The following is a 15,219-nucleotide window of genomic DNA, read 5'->3' on the forward strand; positions in this document are numbered from 1 at the left end:
GCCTTATAGGACTTTGGATAGGTATAGCTTGTCGTTTATCGAAAATTAGCTAAAAAAATAAACTTTTGCCGAAGAACGACCTAATAATATCTTTTACCACGCCGAGCGACGTTATATATTCCGATAGTAGCTGATCGGGACTAAAGATTTAATTGTAAAAAATATTTCTACGCTACTATAGATACTTATCTCGTGCTAGGCTATTAAATCGGTGGCTTACTTCGAGTTCTAGGTTATTTATTGTGAATCGGGCTATACTATCGTCCTCCGCCAGAGAACTAGGAAGGTTCCGTAACATGCTCTAAAGTCTATTTAATATCGATTACACCTTTTGCTCTTCGTATTTGTAGAACTCCTCCCTACTTAGAGATTTAAAAAAGCCTTGTACTATATATTGCCCTAAATTTCTACTTCGAAGCTACCTAATTTAGTCTAACTCAAAGCCCAATCGGGAAGCCAATATAGTAAGCTTACTTAGGCTTATATCTATAGTAAAACATTGGAATTGTTGTCGAAAATTTCTCACGCGGCCTCCTTGGTGGACGAAATACCTATAAGCAAAAAGCCAAAGCTATAGTATAGATACAACAAACAGGTATTCAGTTCGTTGTATTGTTGTGAACTCCTATTCTATTGTCTAGACTTCAAGGAGACCTCCGGTTCCGACAAGATTCCATTAAGTAAGCATAGCTTTTCGAAGGCTTTATTTGAATTTTGGAGGATAGAGATAGTAGAGCGCTCTTACTAGTCTCTCAATAAATAGTGTATCTTAGATAAGCGTAGTAAGAGATAATATCCTCCTAGGTGTTTAGAGAAGGCGACTCTTAAGGACTTCCCTATATTGAGTTGTTCTAAGAAGAGGAAATATCTTTTTTGAATCTATAAGATCGGTGATACGTTTTCGGTCTACCATAGCGATACTAGGTATTAATCCTTCAATATAGGACACGGAATCCAAGTCGACAAGCTACCTATCCTAAGATTCAAGAAATTTTGTCTATATTTCTAGGACTACGCATAGATAATAGTTTAGTATCTAGGAAGGAAGTTAGCTACGTGCGAGGTATACAATTATTAAATATACCTCTAGGCATTTCAGGCCTAATATCCTAGTGATTTAGGAAGATCGTAGTGGCTTCTATAGCCCAACGTATAGTAACAACTTATCTAAAATACAACGCCGTTGATCGTCACGTTACAAGCGTTGTATTTGTTTACGATAGTCTTCGGAACCAAGTCTAGCCTACCATTTCTACTCCTAAGCAGGGTTTTGTGAAATTTGGTATGACCTAAGGGTACGATATATTTCGCCGATAGTGAAGCTTATACTTTGTGTCGATTCTTCGCGTAATTAGGCGAGTATATCGATCGAGATATCTATAACGTTGTTAGTCTCTATTCGATATTTTTCAATACTACCCAACCATTTAGATAAAGATTAACTAGCCACGTAGTTTCTCTAAATCTCTCGCTAGCTTTCAGACAATATTTCCCGTATACATAAGTAATAATATCCTCTCCTTCTAATAGGAGATTTGGCTAATTTCTTGGATCGATAAGTGCTTCTAGGGTGAGATTTGATTTTGTAAGTGCTTTTCTTAGGACCTCCTGATCAATAGTCGCGGCAACTCTGTGCTTAGGCTCTAGGTTACTATAGCCTTCGATTTCAAACATCCTAAAAAGTTTCTCCACATTTTTCTCGGCGATCTCTCGGGTTCCCGTTAGGTTATACTCTTTATATCTAAGATACTGTAACTTTATGATTACGTATCCCTGATAATATTATAGCCGTTGAAGGGCGAGGGTGTTTGTTCGGTGACCAAGAAGGTTCTCGCTTACTTCTATTTTCTTCTTATTTTACTTTAAATAAAAGAGGAGAGAAATCTTGCACGAAGGGATAGAAAGAAGCGCCATCATAATTTTAAATGTACCTACAACACTTAAACCCGTGTCGCGCTTTACCGACTCTAGTGGGTCCGTGCGTCATGCCTAGCCTCTACTTTCCAGTGTGTCCCTACTCTTTAGTGCGTCCCTACTCTTTAGTGCGTCCCTACTCTCTAGTGCGTTCCTACTCTCTAGGTGTGTCCCTACTCTTTAGTGTGTCCCTACTATCTAGTGCGTCCCTACTCTCTAGTGCGTCCCTACTATCTAGTGCGTCCCTACTCTCTAGTACGTCCCTACTCTCTAGTGCGTTCCTACTCTCTAGGTATATCCCTACTCTTTAGTGTGTCCCTACTCTTTAGTGCGTCCCTACTCTCTAGTGCGTCCCTACTATCTAGTGTGTCCCTACTATCTAGTGCGTTCCTACTCTCTAGGTATATCCCTACTCTTTAGTGCGTCCCTACTATCTAGTGCGTCCCTACTCTCTAGTGCGTCCCTACTATCTAGTGCGTCCCTACTATCCAGTGCGTTCCTACTCTCTAGGTATATCCCTACTCTTTAGTGCGTCCCTACTCTTTAGTGCGTCCCTACTATCCAGTGCGTCCCTACTCTCTAGTGTGTCCCTACTCTCTAGTGTGTCCCTAGTCTCCAGTGTATTCCTACTCTTTATTACGTCCCTACTCTTTAGTGTGTCCCTACTCTCTAGTATGTCCCTACTCTCCAGCAGACTACCGCGTCTACTCGCAACTAATTTCGACTCGCCTACAGACTTAGAAAAATACAACAAATAATCAGAGTGCTAAAAATACCCTATCATAATTACTCTACCCCCTAATCCCCATTCTTAGTAGTGTTCTAGTACAGTGGTAAATAACTTAAAATAGTGTCTATATTAGACTACTATAGTAAGGTCTCGAATGATTCAAGTTACTTAGTGGTACTCCAGTCAGAGTTATAGAATTCACATATATAAAATTGCAGAATAGATATATACTACAGAACTTAGACTTATAATAGTGTTCTTATACCAACTCCTCCTATATCTAACAATCTTGCCCTTAGTCTAATTTTCTAATCCGCCCCGCCTTAAGAACTCGAAATAAGACTAATATATACTAACACCACCAAATAGATAAACACACAAGCCCCTATTATATTGCACAGATTTGTTAATACGTTAGCATTCGCGAGAAGTAACCCAAAGGTCCCACTCCTACTTTACCCAAACAACACGTTCTTCAAATATAATTTAATCCTTCTTCTTATAGATAAACTCTCGCTAATCCTTCGATGATAGAAGGTTGGTTTCCTCTAAGCAATTTATGTATAGTGTATTAATATTGATACGCCGCTTAGCAGGGAGTAAATACGACCAAATACAAACAAAATAGGATCTAGGCTCGTTTCCTATAAATTTGATCTTTATACGATAGGAATCAATATCATGACAAGAGACGCAAAACCAGGTGACAATTCCCTTCATTCTAGGCGGTATTAGTATATATAGTATTTGTTAGATATTAACAAAACTTACGTTTAAGCCTAACAGACTTTGGGATACATAATCGAGGATTAATACAGAAGAATACCTACCTTTATATATCTAAGTCAGGCTGTAGACTAAAAAATCATCAAACTATACAAGTAATTTATAAAACAGCGCCAATACTTAAGTTTATAGTGCGACTCCTAGAGTAGTAACCCCAATCCACCTTAGCACCATACCACTAGATAGTACGTGTCACGACTCTACCTATCTATCTCGACAAAGCTATATATCAGGGGGTAGGGACACAAGCTAGCTTAGGAGCTAAAATTAAGTCAGGAATTAGTAGGACCTCGACTCAAAAAAGTGTGTCGCAGAGTATATCGCAAAGGGTGCCGCAAAGCGTACCGCAAAGTGTATTGCGCGCGTATTACCACGGTTTTTATCACAGTGTATCAAGAGACTTATAGACATTTAAATTCGTAGATATATATATACTGTACAAAATCGTCGCTTTTCACAATAGCTTAAGGCTGGAGATACCAATCTGTCTATCATCTTTCAATCCTTATAAATATTGGAAATATAACTTTCTCTATCTTCCTACTTCTCGCTAGTGTCTATATACACACCGCCTTAGGTGGTAGTCTCACGGTTATCGATTATAATCGCCAATACGTGATATAGTCTAACGATAACTATAGCTATATAGGATATTTATTATCTTTTAGTCTCCTTAATATAGACGATTGTTCTAGTACGTAATAGTGCCACCGATATACTATTAGTACTGACGAAACTCTAGATCTAAGCATGATTAAACATGGTATTCGTAAGGAGTACTCTAAGCTCGATATAGGTGTATACAGCAGCACAAAAGACAACATCCTACCTATTATATAGATAGATATAAACGAAAATAGGGTAGTTAAATTCTATAACCAAAATAGAGACAAGGCAGGGTATCGATTGGACAACAGATTTAAGGTTAGTAGCTTGTGTATTACTTCCGACCTATCTTCACTGTCTTTATCGGTATCTTCATCGCAATCATCTTTATCGGCACCGGAATCATCGGAATCTACACCTTCGATATCGGTATTATCTCTATCATCCGCTTTAGTATTATCAAGCGAAATATCTAGCTATACTAACTCTGGATAAGATAATTATAGGGTAGCTATATAAATAGCCTTATCCCTCAAAATATAATTTATAATATAGCTTATCCTCCCGCTCTTAGATTAAACGATTACACTCACTTTCTTTTTCTACTTAGATAGAACTGCGTTACCCGACCCTATAGTGTACAGAGAAAAGATCGATAGTATATAGATCTCTTTAGATATGGTTTTGCCTACTAGGTTTTCTATATCACTAGCGTGAATACAAAAGAGACTTCCTTTAAGTTTCGCTTCTCTATAAATATTATAGCATTCGAGCCTAGTGACCTCGTTTTATAAAACCGGGTTTTATAAGTAGATACGCTTGATTAGTGTAGGCTGTCGAACTAGTGATATAGGTGATACCAGGGCAATTACTTTACTCGCAAAATGCTAGATAGGATCAGAGCGAGATTAAGCACTAAGACCTATACTTCATATATCACTAATAGCCTACCTAGAACTAGTAAGTAAGCCTATAAAATATATACTCATAGAGCTATACTAAGGGGATATATATCTAAGGGTGTCCACGTACCTAGGGTTTGGTTAAGGAAAGTATATGAAGAAAGATATAAGTATCAACACTAAATCTATGCCTAACAAATATACTGTCAATCTAGCATCGTTTAATTATATACTAAGCACCTTCGTTTCTAGTAATAGTCATTATTAACGATAGAATCCTAGTCAATGCCCTACGCCTAGTCGTCATCCAAGCGTACAAATTCCATAAATAAATCATCTACGGGGGTTATATCCGAATCTTCAAAACTAGTTAGTAGAGTGCTAGTAAGAAAATAATCCTCTAAACTCGGCAATATTTCATCGCTTAAATTCCTAAAAGTAGTTTCTGCGGGCTCTAACTAAAGCTACCACTTTCTTTTTCGTTTAACATAGTTTGACCGGGGCTCTTCTATAGAATATATATCAAAGAAGTGCCACTAGAGATATAAGTTATTAATATACTTCCTTTCTTCGCAACACGGATAAGGGTAGAAGACTGCGGCTAAAGAGTCCGTTAACGCCAAGTGTTCGTCAATATAATTTAGAAGAGTTGATTTTACAACCTATTATTGGAATCTCTCGTCTAGTTTCTTGCTTTTATCGCCTAGGCAGAATAGACAGAACCCTAGCGTAATAAGTGTGGAGCGGAAAGTTAAAAGACCATATCGGGGGTTAAGGTTGTCGAGATGGTATTTGCAATGATTATCCTAGGAATCTTTATCAAGGAAGAGTTTAGCGTAAAGATAACAAAATTGAACAAAGCTACGCTATACGCGTCGATAGGCGCGCTTTTCGTTCCTATAGCGCTACTAGTATTGTACACTATTTAAGGATTTTCTTCGACACTATAGTATATACTTAGCTCTCCCTTATAGTGGAATACTATCTTCTTGTTAACTTTTTGATCTATAATACTCTTCGGGTACACTCACTCTAGTATAGACTTATTATATACTAGACAACGGCCTTCCTTAGGGGCTATACCGGGGTAGTAAATAGCATATTCTATCGATATATAAATAGTGACTATATCTTCTAGGCACTATCGACCAAGTTCACTATCTAGAGTAGCCTTATTTAATAAATTCTCGCTGAGATAGGAGCGCTCTAGTAGATATTTCTTATAGATATCGAAAAGAGGCGTTAGGTCGCGTTCGGAGAAGTCGTTCCCAGAGATATACTTAGTGTACGAAGTGTCCCACTAGTTTTTAATGAAATCTTTCTTCTAGGCGAGCAATCTCTTTACTTTCTTATTATAGAGACAATCCTATTCAAATACGAGATCCCTATTCTCTTCTAGTCTTCTAGCAATCTCCTACGTTAAGTAGGCAATTCTCTAATTGATCGTAACAATTTTATCGTTAGATTCGAATTATATAGTCGTAGCTATATTAAGTTTTAGCGGCACGTTCGAGTCTCGGTGATAAGATATACTTTGTTCTATATCGTGGTATTCGTGGTTAGGCTCTAAATCATAGAATAAGGCTTATATATCTAATACCTTAAGAGAAGACTAATATTTTAGATAGGTATTATGATTCTAGTGATCAAGAGCCTAGCTATAAGTAGCCTAAGAAGCCTTGGCTGAAATTCGTTAGTAAAATTGGGATATGATAGCATAAATATACTTACGGTCGATCTTATTTACAATACCTACTCGAATTCTATACACGCGTAACTAGTCTTTAAACCTATCCCGCTAGGCTAAGGTAGTGAAGTTATGCCGCAATAAGGAGAAGGTCAACGCCCTTATTGGGTTAGGTCCTTAAGTAGTGACCCTTCTAAAGAATAGTAAATCTTTTGTGGTTTTATTCTATTCTAAGGTCTATAACTCTCTTCTGTTAGGTGGCTTTGCGGTAAGAACCTTAGTCATAGTGGCAAGCCCTTTAAAGGCACTATCCGCTACCCTATAGACGATTACCTAGAAAACAAAACTTATCCTAAGCACCAGATACTCCCTAAACTAATTTTTTGGTCTAATTTTATTATATTAGCTATTTCTAGATATAATGATTATAGCTTATAAACTTATAAGGTAGTATCGTCGCGATAACGCTAGCCTTTCAAGAATTCGGGATCAATTATTACCTAATATATTAGAGATCCCCTTTCCTTGCTCTATTTAAGATAAAATAAAAGATACTAATAATTATCTATTAGTTTTGGTATAATTAGGAATTATAATTGTCAAGATACAAACCCTATAATATAAGTATTTATTTAATTTACGATAAGCACTTGATTCGACGATAGCCCCTACTCTTATACCTAAGCCAGTAAATAAAGAAAGAGAACTTATGGTCTACACACATACTCTCTTATATATATAATCGTGATAGTCATCCATAAATAGGTGTCGAAGTAGGTAAGCTATATCCTTTCTATTGACCAGGAACCACTCTCTAGGCTTTGTACAGAGCTTATAGTCTACTATGAGTTCGGTCCTAATATACTTTTGTTTTTGTTAGTAGCGAGCTCCTAAAAGGATAATTATTACCTCTTATATTAAGAACGTCGTCCTTGACTTCCTTGGGAAGGGATTGAGAAGTTTCTCGCTCCCACTTCGACGTAAAGCTGGTGAAGTGATTACAAGCTAACTATTAAGACGGAAGCTTTTTATATAATTTAATATAAAACTCTGCGAAAAGTTTCAAAAGTTCAGGAGTCGGAATAGGTAGGTTAGGAAAATTCGGGTCTATGGACTCGTTGCGGGAAATCCTCCATCTGCTGATAATTAGGAACCAAAATCGGTCAAATCCGAGCGAAGCTTATAGTGCCCAATTGTCAACTGTACGGTTATATTTTTCTAGCGTAGCAGGCGCTAGCTTAGGGTGGCATATAGTATTGCCCTTTTTTTCCTTCTCGTCTTGATAGTCACGTGTAAAGCCACGTGATATCGCACGTGCGAGACGCTCCTGGAGTGCTTTCGGGATATTCCGTTTAGGGAATATATTTTAGCTGGTAAAGAAATTCAAAGAAAATCATGGCAGACTAAGAGAAGCGCCTCGGGAGTAGGCTATTTGTATTTTTTTAGAACTGATATTGGTTTGGAGTGAGTTGGCCCCTATCACCTCAAGGGTGAGAATTGTCACCCCGTTCTCACCTCTCTCACCCCAGTCTCAAGACTTCTCACCCATATCACCCGCACTCACCCTAGAGTGCCGCTTGGGTGCTGAGGGCACATTGAGTATTGGCCGTGCAGAATATGTGGCTTAAGTACGGCTGAGCGGACGGGAAGCCCTGTTTTCCACACCCTATGGTCGTATGTGCTTATACAATATTGAAAGAACCTATATAGTCATTTTTGAAATGTTGATATTCAGGCGATACCAGGCGTTGGCCGCTGATATCTTAGTGGAGCTAATTCTACCGCTCCTACTCAAAAGTGGTGCTGCCGCTGACACGGAAGACGATTCTTTTGGCTGGACACCTTACATTTGGCTGCAATGAGTGGGCACGAAGCGATAGTCTGTACTCTACTGGACAAAGATGTTGAAGAAACGGCTAGATATACTGTTGGCGCGACCAAAGAAAATTACAACTGGACGCCACGACAATTCGCGGAAATCAATGGTCATACGGGGTCAGTCAACATCACTGATACGAGCGACGACAATGTCACCGACGCCATGTCTATTATTGAGGAATATTGGATAGCACTACACTGCAAATCAACCAACAAGGAACGGGGAATAGTGAAGCTCCTCGCCGACAACAGCATTGAAGTGTATTCTACTAGCAAGGATGAGAAGTGGGCACCACTTTAGTTTGCTGCAGACAACGAGCTTGGAACTGCAATCCAGCAACTACTCAGCAAGGGCATCAACTTCATGGCAAATGACAGTCAGCCCCAGCCGCATGGGCACGCCAGGTGCGGACATGACCTTGAAACTGCGATCAAGCGGCTACTTCAGAAAGACAGAAATCCCAGGGCAGGTTTTCTTGAAAATACCGCTATCCTGGGCCACACTGAAGGGCCTAAAGACGGTCACGCGGCAGCTACTGATCTCAGTGCCGGATTTGGGTCCCCACATAACGGGTCCCATGGAGAACCTCGACCACTACACTTGGCTGCTCACAGTGGGCACGAGGAAGTTGTAAGCCTGCTGATCGACGCGGGTGCTGATATAGATGCTGGATCCTGGTTGGATAAGACGCCGCTGCACTGCGCTGTCAAGCACGGCCAGGATACGATTATGTGGTCGTTACTCAACGCAGGCGCTAATGTAAAGGTTCGATGCCGGGATAGGTAGAACCCGCCGTCACACCATTCTGCTGAGCAGGGACACAAGATAATTATACGACAGCTACTCGACGCGCACGCGAAGCTTGAGGCTTTCAACAATCTTACTAGCGTCGTCGGAGGTAGAGTAGGAGCGACGTCGCTGCACCTTGCTGCTCTCGACGGGCACCCGGTAGTGGTACGGCAGCTGCTTGAAGCGGGCGCTGAAATTGAAGCTAAAACAAGAGGAGTCAATAGGGAGCATACACCACTACATCTCGCTGCCGAGAACAGACATCAGGAGGTCGTCAGGCACCGACTGACCGCAAAGGCCAATTTACATGCGACTACCACAGGACGCGGGATGCCGCTACATTTAGCTGCAACTGGTGGATATGAAGCGGTCGTGCAACAACTACTCGATGTGGGCGCCAATCCACATCTTGTAAACAAGAATACTCAGACGCCATATAATATCGCTGTAAAAGCGCGAAATTATAACGAGGCGGTCGTCAACCTACTACTCAATACAGGGCAACGGAAAACACCCCAGCAAACAATGACTGATTTGAAAAAAGGAGCAGTGCTACTTGAGGGATCCAGACATGAAGAACCCTCTCAATCAGGGATTTGAACCTTGAGCGCTATGCAACTGGGTGATGAGACGTTCTTTCATGATTATCCGGTTCTGAAAGATAATTCTTCCAATTGTTTCTAAAAGTGGTAGTAAGTACAAAGTTAACTAAAACAACAGGGGTATGTATCATGGAAAAGTGGTCGCTGAGATAAGCCAAGACCTAGGTAGCGGCGTAGTCGTTGTCAGACTGACCATCTCACCTTTTGTCCTAAACCTCCTTTGGATGCTGATCTGTATCCACTTCTATACGAGCAAAAGGCGCTAAAATTCGTGCTGTCTCTCTGACTACTAAGCCACGTAAGCTCTCTATCTCTATCCCCGCATGAATCTCACACCTCACTGTTGAATAAATAATCGGAACCCAATTGAGACATCATCGCTGAATACTGCTTCTTAAACCTTGTGCGGTCCTCTTCTGAAACACATGATGGGTACTGTAAGCCCTGTTGGGCTGACCGTATTGAGTGACCCACAAGATGTGGCAGCAGAGTGAGTTTCGGATCTTTTCTCTCTCGGGTTGTGCCGCACGCTACCTACCTTACTGACATATTCCACGACATCTCCAGCGTCATATTTGTGCACGGTCTCCAAGGACATCCCCAAAAAACTTGGACCTTTTACCCAAGCTCCTCGTCTCCACCAGATAGTCTATCGTCGGAGGTTGGCAAAAAAAGCAAATCTCGGGGACTAAGTCGACTACTGGGCCATAGTCGCAAGCGACAAGAGGAGGCTGCAAGTTCAGCGACACAGAATGAGGAAATCGGAGCAACAAGCGGCGTATTCTGGCCGGGAGATCTGCTCAAGGAGGACCTTCCTCAGGCTAGGATAATGACTTTTGGTTATAACACAAACGTTCAACAAGGATATCATGCGGTCAACCAGGGTAATATCTTCTCTCATGCCAGAAACCTCTTGTATGAGCTAGAAGCAAAGAGACGAAAGGCGCCAGATCGTCGTCTGATTTTCGTCGCCCATTCGCTGGGAGGAATCCTAGTGAAGGAGGCTCTGAGACGATCTGAACATGACCCTGATGAAGCTATACGGAAAATCTACAGCTCGACTATTGGAATTTTCTTCTTTGGAACGCCACATCGCGGTAGTAGGGAATGGGCATCCTTAGGGGAAGGGGTTGCGCGTGTTGCAGGCTGTCTTTTGGGAATGGATGTGAACTCTGAGGTCGTACATGCACTATTGCCGACCGGACCCGAGCTTGAACTCTGCCGCGAGTCCTTCGCTGTGCAATGGGAGCAGCGGAGAGCTGCTCTCGCTGTCCGTACTTTCCAGGAATCCAAGGGAATTTCTGGTATTCGATGGGGGGGGCCTGAATCAACTTGTGCGTATAGTAACGTCTACCCTCTTGTGACTTCAAATATTAACCGAGACCAAGATTGTCCCACCTGACTCTTCGACTCTTGACCATCCAAGTCAGCGTGCAAGAACCTTGGATGGAAATCATATGACTATGGTTAAATTCAGTGGGAGAAGCGACAAAGGCTACGAGATGGTGAAAGATGATCTTGAGGAGCTCATGACCAAGGCTATAGATATGGAGCTGACACCGAGCATTGGTACGCACTCTAGTCGGCTGGTAGATAGCAAGGACCTAAATCCATTCTAGAAACAACGAAGGACAGCCGTGAGTGTCTACAAATTCTACGAACTTCAGACTACGAGCAATACAAAGACCGAAATCCCGACAGGCTTGATGAGACTTGCGAGTGGTTTTTACACCACGAAAACTTTCACCATTGGCATAAAAGCGACTCTTCGACTCTACTTTGGGTTTCTGCAGACCCAGGATGTGGAAAATCGGTTCTGGCCAAGTATCTGGTTGATCATGAAACAGAACTAAAACCCACCGAATCCCGCGCTGTTTGCTATTTCTTTTTCAAGGATGATAATGAAGATCAGACCAGCGTTACTACGGCGTTGTCAGCCCTTCTGCATCAACTATTCTCGCAGCGAAACTCGCTCATTCAACACGCTATCAAGGATTACAGGGCAGAGGGCAATAAGCTCCCTCAGCTTTTCCAAAAGCTCTGGAATATCCTCCTCAAGGCGGCCTCTGACCCGAAGGCTGGAGAGATTGTCTGCATCCTGGACGGACTGGATGAATGCGCAGAGAAAGGGCGATACCAGATCATCGACCTACTCAGCACGTTCTACAAGCAAGCAATTTCCGAGGAGAGCAGTTCACGCCTTAAGTTTCTTGTCACCAGCCGTCCTTACTACGACATACAACGACGATTTGCAGATCTCACGCATAACTTCCCAACAATCCGACTAGCTGGGGAGCAAGAATCAGAAGCCATTGGCCGTGAGATAGACAAAGTGATCAAATGGAAGTTGTCGAAGTTAGCCTTGGAGCTAAAACTCAATGCCACGGAGCAAGGCACTCTTGAAACCGAGCTTATGTCCATGACACATCGCACGTATCTCTGGGCAACACTTGTGTTCGACATACTTTACAGAACAATCCGCCCCACAAGCAGGAAGCTGAAAGATATCGTCAGATCTCTTCCACCGACAGTCGACAAGGCATATGAAGCAATTCTTTCCAGAATAGATGATGCAGAAATACTACAGGCGCGGAAGCTGCTGTCCATTGTGGTTGCATCTAGCAGGCCGCTCACTCTGCAAGAGCTAAATGCTGCTCTCACGGTGGAACTCCAACACAAGTCATACGAGGACCTCAGAGCTGATCTTGATGACGAGGAAAGATTTGAGTCTACAGTACGAGACATGTGCGGTCTTTTTGTTACTATTCTGGATCAAAGGATATACTTGATTCACCAGACAGCAAAAGAGTTCCTCGTTGGAAGAGAGGATGTGCTTGATGGGTGGAAGCATTCTCTACACCCCGTGCAGTCAGAGCTAATTTTGGCAACGAGCTGCATTGTTCCGCTCACGTTCTCGGATTTCGATGACTACGGGATGCCGGATGAGGTCAGCCTCAGGGAATTACTTTCGAATTTTGAATTTCTTGGATATGCTGCGGTGTTTTGGATGGCCCATTTCCGGGAAGCTCAAAAGCAAGCGACAGAGGAGTTGTTGCAGCTGGTGCTGCAAATCTGCAATACTTCATCGCGAAGATTCAAGACATGGTCTCGTCTCTACGCGATGGCCGATCCATCCACTGCGATCCGCAGGTTTACAAATACTATGATCGTGGCATCTTATCTTGGACATGACACTATAGTCAATCAGCTTCTGAATGAAAGTGAACCTGATATTGACTCAAAGGACCTTGATCATGGTCGGACACCAATTGCCTGGGCCGCCCAACAGGGTCATATGTCTGTAGTAAGGTTGTTGATTGGGACTGGGAGAGCTGACGTCAATTCGAAAGATAATGAAAAGCAAACTCCACTATGGCTGGCTTGCAATACATGCCGAGAGGAGATCGCTTTGTTCCTCCTCGAACATGGAGCCGACCCCATGGATAAGACTGCTCGACCACGGTCCCCACTCCTTGAATCTGCCTTGCAGGGTTTGCCTAAAGTGGTTGACCACATTTTGCGATCTCTTTCAGATGGGGCACTACAGGGCATCATCGAGCATTACGACACTGATGGAAAGTCAATACTCAACCTAGCCCTCCTCGGCGACAATGGATCCCAGTATGCAATAGTCAAACTGGTAATTGATGCGCTAGGCCGGTTTCCAGACCAGAGGCGCAAATTACTATACCACCAGGATCATTCTCACTGCAGCGCCCTCTTCCATGCAGCTCTTAGAAACCACCCAGAGACTGTGAAACTACTAGCCCAAGTTGAGAAGGGGCTCCTGACCCAGAGGGGCTACTTTGACTGGAGGGATACTCCTCTACATGTCGCCACCCATTGGCAGAGCCTTAACGCTGTAAAAGCCCTCATGAATGCCGGTGCAGACCCAAATATACAACAACGCACCGGGCATACGCCTCTTCACATTGCCTCTCATAGGACAGACGGACCTGATGGCGCACAGATTCTAAAGATTTTACTTGGGCGCGCGGATCCCTTGATATTAGGCAATATGGGCGAGAATATCATTCACCTTGTTCTTGACTGGGATAGGGCGGTGCACTTTCAAATTATCGCAGACCAGATATCCTATTCTGATCTTCGTCAACTCTTGACCTCGAAGAACAAGGACGGTAATATACCACTCTTGCACGCTGCAGCGAGACTTAGCAATGCGGATCATGATTATGCATCCCGCTCTAAGACTTTCAAGGCCGTCTGCGAGGCAATGGTGAAAGTCGTGTCACATACAGATGCAGATGGCATCCTGAACTTGGTTACGGAAGGAGAGCGACCTAACGTTCTCCTTCGATTCATCGAAACCGGCTCTGCTGATCTTATGGCTGAGATAGTACCAAAAATAGCGGCATTCGACCATTCATTCCTTGAACCGACAGATATAAATGGCCAAACTTTGCTTATCAAGGCAGTCGACAGACGGCTGCTGCAAACAATACAGCTCTTAATTGAGAGTTCAATCAACGTCAACTCCCAAGACAAGCTCGGAAAGACAGCACTCCACTACGCCGCGGAGCGCGATATGCCAGAAATCGCCGAGCTCCTCGTTCGCGCAGATGCCGACTTGACCATAAAAGACAACTATGGCCGTATACCTGTCGATTGGTGCTCCAGCCGCAACAGTTGTATCTCAATTGTGCAGCCGACTAATGGCTCTACTATACCGCCCAGCCCGGTAGCAACCATCACTCCAAGCACTCGCTCAAGCCGGAGTTCATGGTCCATTACACTCGGTGCAGAGCTGAACTCATGCCACTGGAACCTCCACGGAGATACAGCCTGGTACTCTAACTCTGTGCCCAAGGTCGTGCGCGAAGACAGGTACTTGATCAGCGAGATAATCCCCGATACTATCAAGCTCCCTGTACCACGACTCCATGTGGTGATTGAAGGGCGCGACCAGGGATGGAGCGATGACCGCTGGTTTTCGGATCGACCGGAAGGCTCATTTACGAGTGACAGCTGGTTCGAACTTGCTATACTGCGGGACGGTGAGCTTGTCCTGCGTCGAGAGTGGGCACGGAACAAGCACCGCTCGAAAACAACACATCGGTTTGAATGTACCTGGTATGCGGACAGTCAGCGGAACCGCGAGCATCTTGACTTTGGTGGACGTAGGGCTGTCAGTGCAGATGATCAAGGGGAGTTTATGCGCAGGCTGACTGTTGGAGATCAAGTGGTGGTTTTGGCTTCGGCTGGCGGTGGTGGCTGGATGAATATTGTGAAAAGTGCTTCGATTGAGATATTCTTTGAAGACTGAGATTGGGTAGGTATTTACTCAAGTATATTATGATCTAAAA

General features: G+C 43.0%; 3 protein-coding genes across 3 annotated transcripts; 2 read left to right on the forward strand and 1 right to left on the reverse strand.

The window, feature by feature from the left end:
- Nucleotides 1-6,862: 6,862 nt before the first annotated feature.
- On the reverse strand, nucleotides 6,863-8,326 carry N7500_009428 (uncharacterized protein; the record flags this gene model as incomplete). The annotated part of the gene is made up of 7 exons (XM_056680567.1): nucleotides 6,863-6,958; nucleotides 7,352-7,464; nucleotides 7,535-7,611; nucleotides 7,645-7,804; nucleotides 7,832-7,960; nucleotides 8,030-8,073; nucleotides 8,190-8,326. Coding segments are annotated over 7 exons (756 nt in total), but the record flags the coding sequence as incomplete, so codon positions are not given.
- A 157-nt stretch (nucleotides 8,327-8,483) lies between these two features.
- On the forward strand, nucleotides 8,484-9,893 carry N7500_009429 (ankyrin repeat domain-containing protein; the record flags this gene model as incomplete). Its single annotated transcript, XM_056680568.1, has 3 exons — nucleotides 8,484-8,803; nucleotides 8,852-9,269; nucleotides 9,345-9,893. 3 exons carry the CDS (start codon nucleotides 8,484-8,486, stop codon nucleotides 9,891-9,893), a joined length of 1,287 nt encoding a protein of 428 aa, XP_056527950.1.
- Nucleotides 9,894-10,320: 427 nt separating this feature from the next.
- N7500_009430 (uncharacterized protein) lies at nucleotides 10,321-15,179 on the forward strand (the record flags this gene model as incomplete). The annotated part of the gene is made up of 4 exons (XM_056680569.1): nucleotides 10,321-10,385; nucleotides 10,607-11,233; nucleotides 11,373-11,464; nucleotides 11,515-15,179. 4 exons carry the CDS (start codon nucleotides 10,321-10,323, stop codon nucleotides 15,177-15,179), a joined length of 4,449 nt encoding a protein of 1,482 aa, XP_056527951.1.
- Nucleotides 15,180-15,219: the final 40 nt, after the last annotated feature.

Source organism: Penicillium coprophilum (assembly GCF_028826855.1).
Source record: "Penicillium coprophilum strain IBT 35676 chromosome Unknown utg000006l_segment0_segment0, whole genome shotgun sequence".
In the NCBI taxonomy this organism is placed as follows: Eukaryota; Fungi; Ascomycota; class Eurotiomycetes; order Eurotiales; family Aspergillaceae; genus Penicillium; species Penicillium coprophilum.